Below are 10,079 nucleotides of genomic sequence, written 5' to 3'. Positions count from 1 at the left end.
TCACCATGGGGGCCTTGATCTGCCCCCCACCCCCACCCCTTCCCCACAACAGACTTACCAGCCAGATGCTGCTTTCCAAGCTGCCAGGCTGGCTGTGTGCATGCTGCAACTGCCGCCTTCACACAGCAGTCACCATCTTGAGTTGTCAAAACTTTAGGTTTCACTTAACGTTCATTTCACTTAATGCTCAGTTTTTTGGATCCAATTAAGAGCACTAAGCAGGGGTTGCCTGTAGTTACTTTGTCAAAGAAGGAGATGAGATTTGTTTGACAAGATGTGTTTTGCGTAAATTCAAGCTGGCTTCTTGTGATCAGCCTTTCCTCCTCCAGATCCTAATAAATGGTCTTCCTTAGTATATGCTCTAGTAACTTCCCAGGTATTCAGGTGGGGTTAACCAGTCAGTAGATCCCAAGGTCCTCCTTTTTGCCTTTTTAAAAGAAGGGCACTACCGTGGCTCTGTCTAGTTCTCTAGCATGTGGCCCATCTCCCACAACTTTAAGAAGATGCTCCAAGATCTCTGCCAGTTCCTTCCTGTACTCTGGGATGAAATTAATCTGGCCCCACTGACCTGAATTCATTGAGACTCCACAAAAGCACTCTTTTGTTATCTCTTTCCTCATCTCTTTTATTATCTCTTTCCTCAGCTTGCCCCCATCCTTATCGAGTTAATCCTTATTAGGTGTGTGGCTGGAACTTGATTTTTTTGTGAAGACTAAGGCAAAGTTGCTGTTGAGTAGATCCAACTTTTTTGCACCTTCAGTTAGACGTTCCCCCTGGCTTGTTAACAGATGACATACAGCTTCCTTGATCCTTCTTTTCTGGCCAGCATGCTTATAGAACCTCTTCTTCTTGTCCTTAATCTCCTTTGCCAGGTGGAGCTTATTCTTTATCTTAGCCTTCCTGATTTTGTCCCTGAAGGTTCTGGCTATTTCCTGGTATGCTACCGTGGTGACCTGCCCATTCTTCTGTTGCCTGTATTCTTTCCTTTTGCATGTGGGGCATTTTAGAAGCTCCTTGTACAACCACATTGGTCTCTGGCTATTCTTGTGCTTCATTGTGCCAGGACGGTTTTTTGTTGGGCTTCCAATACTGTGCCCTTTACCATCCCTCCTAGGCACTATTATCCTTCAGTCTGTCCTCCCATGACACTGTGCCTATTAAGTCCTTGAGTCAGATGAAATCCACATTTTTGAAATCTAGGATCCTAATTTTGCTGATTTCATGCTTTCCCTGTCTTAGGATCTGGAATTTTATCGTATCGTGATTGCTTCCTCTCAAAGTACCCATCACTTTCCCATCCTCCATTAATTCATCTGTTGGTCAGGACTAATTCCAAGATAAACAATCCAATCTTCTAGTTGTATCATCAACCTTCTGAAATAAAAAATTGTCCTCCACACAAGTTAGGAACTGGCTTGACATTTTATGTTTGGCTGAATGATTCTTCCAGCAGATGTCTGGAATATTGAAATCTTCCATCAGTACCATCCCATAGCTTTTGGATAGATTTGTTACCTGCCTGAAGAGTGCTTCATCCACCTCCTTTTCCTGATTTGGGGGGCTGTAATAAATCTTTCACCTTTCATCTGTACTCCAATGCATTCTGCTTTGCCATCTTCGTCCTCCCAAACCAGGGAAGAAGTATATGTGTTTTTGGCATACAAGGCAACACCACCACCTTTCTCCCAACCCCATTGACATTCAAGTTATAAGAGCTTTCCCACCAGGTTTCTGTGTTGTCAATCAGGTCATAGCTTGAGTCCAAGCACTCACCCCACTCTCCCACTTTGAGGCATGTTGAGCTGGGTCCTCATTCCCACTCTGTGGTGTTAAAACCACAGCAAAACCCTACCACCTCCATTCCAATGGCCGCCCCACAGTCAGCATCCAGACCTCATGCCCTAGTCACTCACCAGGGGATCATGGCCCAGTGCAACTGCTTTACATGGCTATACCCAACATAACTTAAGAGTTCCTTGGCAGTCCTCTGAATGATAGGTCTGTAGGACTACAGTCAGAACCCTGATGTGATTGAGAAATCTTAGGATAGATATCTTTCCAAGAATGTATGCATGGCTAATGGCAGTATAGCTTAATCCTAGCACATCCTGCAACTGCTCACCATATAGTGGAGTGTCCCCAAGTCCTTTTCACATGTTTAACCAGATTCCCTTTTTTTCCTTACAGGTGCCATTCTCCAACTGCAGCAGGGATTGCCTCCCAGGCACCAGGAAAGGCATCATTGAGGGAGAGCCTACGTGTTGCTTTGAATGTGTGGAGTGCCCAGATGGGGAATACAGTGATGAAACAGGTAATAGAGAGAAAGCTGTTCTCCTGTTTCCACAATATCAAGTGAGCCTCTTAGTGGGCACTATTTGTAAGTGCAATCTATTTCCAGCTATTTTGTTTCGTTTTTTAGATTACTAATGAGTAGAAGCAATGCAGAACACCTAAAAGACTATTCTCTAAGAAAACTACATAAAGCCACTTAACTTCTTTTCTCTTTTTGGTGAATTCTGAGTGAACCTAGCACTGATAAAAGCTGTCAGAATCTAAAGAACAGGTGTACCTCATACAGCAGGACAAGAGGCATCCCCCTCATAAGCCCTCCCTACCTACCCATCATCTTCATCACAGGGCTGGAGGGACCCTTTATAAATAGTATGGGGGAATTCAGTCTCCAGCCCCTACTGATGCTGCTGTCAGCCATCTCAGAGCTGCATCAGTCTGATTGCTCTTTTTGATAGGAATGTGTAGGTAGAAAGAAAGGAAAGTCTTGCTCAAGGCCATACAGGTTTCCCTCGATGTATGCTGTACATGTGTTCCCGGAGAAGGGCGCATAAAGTGAACACACTTTACAGCGTACAAATAGGGGTTCCCATGGTGGTGAGGAAAGGACTAGGGAAGGGGTGGGGGAAGGGTGCCACCTCTGGGGCTGCACAAGGCAGCAAAGCAGAGAGAACAGACCGGCACTCACCCCAGCCCCAGCTGCAGCAGCCCCAGGAGCAGCTGGCACCAACTGCCTGCAGCCGCTAGGCTACCGTGCTCCACCTGTCCCTACTCACCTCTGCTTCTGGGCTGCGCCATGCCCTGGTGCAGGCAGCTGGTGTCGGGTGCTCCCAGGGCCACTGCAGCTGGGGCTGGGGTGAGTGGGGCCATGGCCCTTTCCTCTCCTGCCACAGACTTACCTGCTTGTGGGGTGGAGGCATCTATGTTGATCACATAAGAGCAAATTTACCTTGCATGTAACAAATTATGGGTCTAAATATGCTCATCGCATAAGAGTGAATTCACATATAAAGAACCCATATAAATTGAAGGAGCCCTCGCAGAACTGTGATTAAATCCTGGGAGTGTGACTTGCTGATTCTTACCACTACACTGTGACTATAACTTTAGGCCCCTCCACAACCTGGAGAAGGAAAGTACTCCATATCCCAATTGCAGATTCATTAGTCATTAAGGTTTTTACTCTTGATTTTCAAAATTTTATTCCATGTTTTAGCAGGTCATAAACTCCATTCTGTAGAAGAATCCATTATAATCAAACAGCCCAGTGTTCGCTATGCCCAGGTGAACATTTCTTTTTCCTGGACCAGCTGAAGTATCTTCTCGGGGAGACTAATGTAGCAGATTGATATGGCCCCCAGGCACAATTCAAGTCAAATGGGAGTCTGTTGGAGAGATTGCTTTTGACTCTAGTGGGAGTTTGATCAAACCATACACACGACAAAGCAAATAGAAAAATATTATGTTTGTTTGAGAGTGTGTTGAAAGGTTCTTGAATTTCCAGCCCCGTGCCAGAGGCAGAATCATTCCTTAGCAAAACAACACAGTCAACCCAGACACAGCACAAAATGTATCACCCTGTGATGGGACCCAGAGTTAGCTAAGGCTATGTGAGTGCAAATACCCCATGAGGCAAGATACCCAATTAAAGAATAACTACATTTCAGGGATAATCCTCCCTGCTCCCCACCCCCCGCTTTAATAATTAGGAGGAAAAAAGCTACCATGTGACTGAGAAGACAAAATAAAGGTTTAAAACATCCTAACTCCTAACAGTTCATTCTCACCCCTGGTCAGTGCTTACTTCTCAGACCACGGACGGTTCCAGCAGCAGGCCAGAATCATTACTGTCTCTGCAGGGAACTCCACCCCCAACCCGTCCCTTGAGGTCTCAGCTTCTCTGCTGGCCTCAGCAGGTTGCCCCTGCCTCACTGCTCATGCCTTTCCAGCCCGCAGACCCCACATGGATGGCTGCCTCTGTCTCCACTCTCTGGGGCTTCACCCCAGCAGGCTGTGGTGGATTCCAGCAGGCCAGCAGGCACTCACACAGGCATACATACCCACATGTGCACTCTCCAGCTCCCCTGCTTATATCTGCTCCCCCAGCTTCTAGAAAGAGATGGAGCCCTGGGGAGAAGGGCCCTTCCAGCACCATCCCCAGGGCAGAGTGCAATAAGCCAAGCCACACCCAGCCCCTCTGCAAGCCAGATGGTTGCCCTTTCCCTGCCAGAATAAAACCCATCCAAAAAAAAAGAAAAAAAAAGTAACGGAGCATCAAAAGGAACGATCCAACCACATAATCATCACACAACCTAATTTGCCCCATATAAAGCAAGAAGGCCATGGCAGCCAAAATCCTGCTGCTGCAAAACTTATTAAAATACACTTGAGAGAGCCCAGAAAGAGGGCAACACCCCCGCACCACAGAAGAAGGCAAAAACCTCCACAGTCCATACCAATCTGACAATGGGATAAAAGTCCTTCCTGAACCCACCTAAGGCAATTGGTCTGACCCTGAGTGGAGGGGGAAAACCCTTTAGCCAGAAATCTCCAGATTTAAGTCCCAGCAAAGTCCCCAGGCTTGGCTGCAGCCACCACCCAATATTTCTGGGGTGGAATTCTCTCCTGGCCCCGCGGGACAACCAACAAAGTCCATACGTATAGAAAATACCCATAGTAGAACACCCCGTGCCTCAGTCAGGGTGTTGGACTAGATGACCTATTGAGGTTCCTTCCACCTCTACTTCTTCATGCTTCTCTATGAATAAAGGCACAACTGTATGTCCAACGCCTATTCAACCTCTTCTTGAACAACATTTCTCAACATATCAGTAAGTAAAGGTGGGTAGAAGGTATGAGACAGGTTGCTTGATTTAAGTGTTATTTAGATCAATATGGATGTAATATTTACCTTTTGTAGAATGAGAGATGACAGAAGCCCTAACTATTTGCAATAAACATCCTGCAGCACCGTTCTCAAGATTTAGGGTGTTATTGTTGGTATCCTGGCAAAATTCTGATGGTTGATTTTAGACTACCTCTTTAAAATACATTGAAACTTCAGTTGGATACAGCACCCTTCTTCATTCACTTCCTGTACCTACCTTTCTTGTTATCCAAAAGTCCACATCAAAGGCTCTTAATGGCATTAGCTGAAAGGTCCACTTGTAGATCAGAAATTGTCTTAGGAAAAAGTGGGTATAAGTGGTCAGTTCTCAGAATGGAGAAAAGTAAACAGTGGGATCCCAAAAGGACATCTTGGGACCTGTGATGTTTAATATCTTCATAAATGATTTGGAAAGGGGGGTTAATAGTGAGTTGGCCAAGTTTGCAGTTGACACATAAGTACTCAGAATGGCAAAAACCAAAGAATACTGTGAAGAACTCTTGCAGAATTCATGAGCACAATCTCTACCCTCCACTGCAAAGTGCAGGCATATGAGTGCAATCCCCCTCTACAGGTACATGCAGGTACACAAGCATGATTCCCCCTCCAAACCACAGCTGTGCCCTTACTGACACCTTCCCCTTACCGGTGCACAAAGTGCCACCCCCCCTACACTGCTGCATCATGCAGGCCCAATCCCCAACATACAGCACTGTTCCCACCCCTGCACTGTGTAAGTCATGTGCTTACCCTCAGCTCCTAATACCACTCACTCACCACCCTGGCCCCTGAAGTGGAGACAGAAAGCGGAAACCAAAGAAAGGAAGGGAAGCCCAGAAAGTCTGACTGCTGTTCCAGCTAGAGCAATGTAGGGAGCAGCAGCCAGGCAGGAACCCAGGGACCACAACTTTAACTCATGCAGTCCACAGGCCATCAGTTGGATAGCTCTGGTCTGGACCATATGTACCTAAGGAACCACCTTCTCTCTCATGCCCCATTTTGATCCCTAAGGTCAGCCAAGAGCAGCCTTCTATAAGTACCACAGTGCATCACGTCCACTTGCTGACAACATGTGGGAAGTTGTTCTCAGTAGTTAGTCCTCAGCTTTATAACTCCCTCCTGCTTGAGGCCTGTCAGCCTCCATAGCCTGGGCATCTTTGAAAAGTGCTGTAAGCCATTGTTGGGAAGGACAAAATAATTCTGACAAATAAATAAATACATACTTACATTTAAAAAGGCAAATTAAATGTTAAGCATTATAAGGAAGAGAATTATAAACAAAATGGAAAGCATCATTATGTCTCTTTAATAAATCTACGGTGTATCCATATCTTGAATACTACCTGCAGTTTTGGTTCCCCCACCTCAAAAAAAGGATACAGGAGAACTAGAAAAAGATACAAAGAAAAGCAGATAGGATGATTGTGGTACAGAAGGGTTTCCATATGAGAAGAGACTAAATAGGCTAGGAGTTTTCAACTTAAAAAGAAATGACTGGGAGAACATGAAAAAATAAAAAAATACAAAATAACGTATTGGGCAGAGGAAGTAGGTAGATATTTATTATTTAGTATTTCTCACCTGTGTATTAGGTAGCAGGTTTAAAACTAACAAAAGGAAATTCTTTTACAAGCAGTGTGTAATTAACTTGTGGAACTCATTGCTACAGGATGTTGTAGAGAATGATGATTTAACCCAGTTCAAAAGGAGATTAGACAAATGTATGAAGGAAAGGTCCATCATGGTAAATAGGGATGTAGCCTCTGAATTAGAATTCTCCAAAACTCTGAATGCTGGAAGCTGCACTGGGAAAGAAGCAAGGGCGGAAAATTCTGGACATGCCCTATTCACCTTCATCCCCAGCATCCACTCTCTGCCACTTCGTGAGACAGGATACTGGGCTAGATGGACCACCCAGTAAATGGCAGTTCTTATGATCTTGATCTTAACAACTGCCTCTCTCTAACCCAAAGTTGCCCACGTGGTCATTAGTATGTGAATTTGCCTCTGTACATGCATAAGTTTGCAAATGCCTTTCAGGTGAAAGGTGCTGTAAAAAGAGAGTACAATCTTTTACAATTAATAAGTTAGTGAAATACCTAAAAATGGTTCACTGTGATCTAAAGGAATGGGCTTCTGACAATGTCTTTTTATCAGTTCATATTTTGTCACATAAACATCTTAGGAAAAAATAAGTAACGTTAATACAGAAATGTCAGAGAGAAGCATTTGTTAATAAACTTTGTGGCTCCCTGTTTGTTTTGTAACATCTTCTGTTACTTTAACCAACGTTTAAAGAATAATCTCCACCAGCAACAGAAATGAAAAAGTTCTTGGGTGGGCACTACCTAGCCAGTGATCTCATCTGTTTTCTAAAAAGACAGAGCTCAAACTTTTCTGCCTTCATTGGTTAATCCTCACTAATTGTTTTATTAATATCAGTGCATCATAAAAGCTCTCACTCCAGTGTAAGGACCACATGCTGAAATAAATAAATTAGAAGGCAATTGGTAGAGTCATTTGCATGGTAGACCGCACAGGTCTCTGCTAGTTCATACCAATGCCTCTGTAGTGCTGATGTCTAAGGTATAAATTGTAACCTTACTAGGAATCCCCCCTCCACCACAGTTCCCCAACAAAGGCAGAAGTCAGGTACCAAAAGCAAAAGCCTCATCTGATCAAAAAGGAACTCTATGAGTTTCAGGCCTCTATCCAGGTCAGCCAGTAGAGGGAGGCTTGGTCAGCCGAATATCACCAAATGTTTTACTCAGACACATAATAGAAGTCTGGCTGCATCTATCTGGGTGACATACCAGTTTTTCCTCTTCATGCTTTTATGGGAGACATTGTTGGGTAGAATAAGAGGAACTTCACTGAGAAATCACTAGCTAGTCAGAACTCTCTTCCCCCTGCCATTCTCATATAAGATGAAAGGGCTTTAGGTTTTTAAGGAATTGGGGCACTGATTGTTGTCTGTGGCTGATCTGTTTATAGTCTTGGATTCACCTCCATATGGTATAAAGTGGGAATCCAATGCAGCTAAAGAAGCAGGCACATTTCTTTGATATCAACCATTTGCCATCAAGTCAACCAGGATGACCTAGATGCCACAGTGATGATGACAGAGATATATGTGAAGGAGCTGAGAGAGAGGACTTGGGGGAGGGGGGAGAAGAGAGAGAGAAAGATGAGAGAACAAAAAGAGCAGGGGGGTATAGGATCATAGAATTATAGAAAATTAGGGTTGAAAGGGACCTCAAGAGATCATCTAGTCCAACCCCCTGATCAAAGTAGGACCATTCCCAACTAGATCATTCCAGACAGGGTTTTGTCAAGCTGAGCTTTAAAAATCTCCAAGGTTGGAGATTCCACCACCTCTCTAGGTAATCTGTTTCAGTTTCTCATCAACCTTCTAGTAAGAAGGTTTTTCCTAACATCCAACTTAAACCTCTCGCTGCAACTTGAGCACATTGCTCCTTTTTCTTTCATCTCTCATCCCTGAGAACAGTCTAGCTCCATCCTCTCTGGAACCCCCCTTCAGGTAGTTAAAGGCTGCTATGAAATCCCCTCTCAGTCTTCTCTTCTGCAGAATAAATAAACCCAGTGCCCTCAGCCTTTCCTCAGAAGTCATGTGCTCCAGTCCCATAACCACTTTCATTGCTCTCCACTGAACTCTCTCCAACCTGTCCACATCCTTTCTATAGTGGAGGGCCCAAAACTGGACACAGTACTCCAGATGTGGCATCATCAATGGAGAATAGAGTGTAATAATTACTTCCCTCGATGTGCTGGCAACACTTCTGCTAATGCAGCCCAGTATGCTGTTAGCTTTTTTGGCAACAAGGGCACACAGTTGACTCATATCCAGCTTATTGTCCACTGTAACCCCCCCAGGTCCTTTTCTGCAGAGCTGCTGCTTAGCCAGTTAGTCCCCAGGCTATAGTGGTACATGAGATTCTTCCATCCTAAGTGCAGGACTTTGCACTTGTCCTTACTGAACCTCATAAGATTTATTTTGGCCCACTCCTCCAATTTGTCTAGGTCACACTGAATCCTAGCCCTACCCTCCAGTGTATCTACTACACCCCCTGGTTTGGTGTCAACCACAAATTTGGTAACGGTGCAAACCATCCCATCTTCCAGACCATTAATAAAGATGTTGAACAAAACTGGCCCCACGACTGACCCCTAAAGCACTCCACTTGATTACTACCCATACAGCCCAACAATCCAGCCAGCTTTCTGTCCACCTTAAGCTCCATTCATGCAATGCATAATTCCTCAGCTTGCTTGCAAGAATGCTGTGGGAGATGGTATCAAAAGCCTTGCTAAAGTCAAGGAAACTACAGGCCCGTTAGTCTTACCTCAGTCCTGAAGAAGCTCTTTGAGAAAATTATCCAGGAGCACATCTGCGAGGGACCAGCAGGGAAGATTATGCTTAGGTACAATCAACATAGGTTCATTAGAGGCAGGTCCTGTCAGACCAACATGGTGGCCTTCTACAACCAGGTCACAAAATCCTTGGACGCAGGTGTCGCGGTGGACATAGTCTTTCTGGACCCCATTCTCATTAAAAAATGAGGCGACTGTGGTGTCGATGCCTACACAGTCAGATGGGTCACAAATTGGCTGGAGGGTCGCACCCAGAGAGTGGTGACAGATGGGTCATTTTCGACCTGGAGGGATGTGGACAGTGGGGTTCCCCAGGGCTCAGTCCTGTTCAACATCTTTGTCAGCGACTTGGACAAGAGGGTGAAAAGCACCTTGTTCAAATTTGCAGATGACACTAAGATGTGGGGAGAGGTGGGCACACTAGAAGGGAGGGACAGGCTACAACTAGATCCGGACAGGTTATGGGGTGGGTGGACGAGAATAGGATGGGATTCAACACTGACAAGTGCAA

The 10,079-nt window shown here is 45.0% G+C and overlaps 1 protein-coding gene and 1 long non-coding RNA gene across 2 annotated transcripts in view; one reads left to right on the top strand and one right to left on the bottom strand.

Moving 5' to 3' along the window:
* The window catches only part of CASR (calcium sensing receptor), a 125,290-nt gene that overhangs the window by 110,059 nt on the left and 5,152 nt on the right, over positions 1-10,079 (top strand). The window contains exon 7 of the mRNA XM_019544129.1: positions 2,188-2,311. Within this exon, the coding sequence (XP_019399674.1) occupies positions 2,188-2,311 (124 nt within the window). The remainder of the gene's footprint in view (positions 1-2,187; positions 2,312-10,079) is intronic.
* Positions 3,449-10,079, bottom strand: part of LOC109316225 — a 16,678-nt gene continuing 10,047 nt past the window's right edge. Inside the window, exons 2-3 of the long non-coding RNA XR_002102766.1 lie at positions 5,201-5,472; positions 3,449-4,512 (exon numbers count right to left, since the gene is read on the bottom strand). This is a non-coding gene — a long non-coding RNA (uncharacterized LOC109316225). The remainder of the gene's footprint in view (positions 4,513-5,200; positions 5,473-10,079) is intronic.

This window comes from Crocodylus porosus, unplaced genomic scaffold (genome assembly GCF_001723895.1).
Source record: "Crocodylus porosus isolate Cpor-Errol unplaced genomic scaffold, CroPor_comp1, whole genome shotgun sequence".
Taxonomy (NCBI): domain Eukaryota; kingdom Metazoa; phylum Chordata; order Crocodylia; family Crocodylidae; genus Crocodylus; species Crocodylus porosus.
This window is presented reverse-complemented; position numbering and strand designations above follow the sequence as displayed.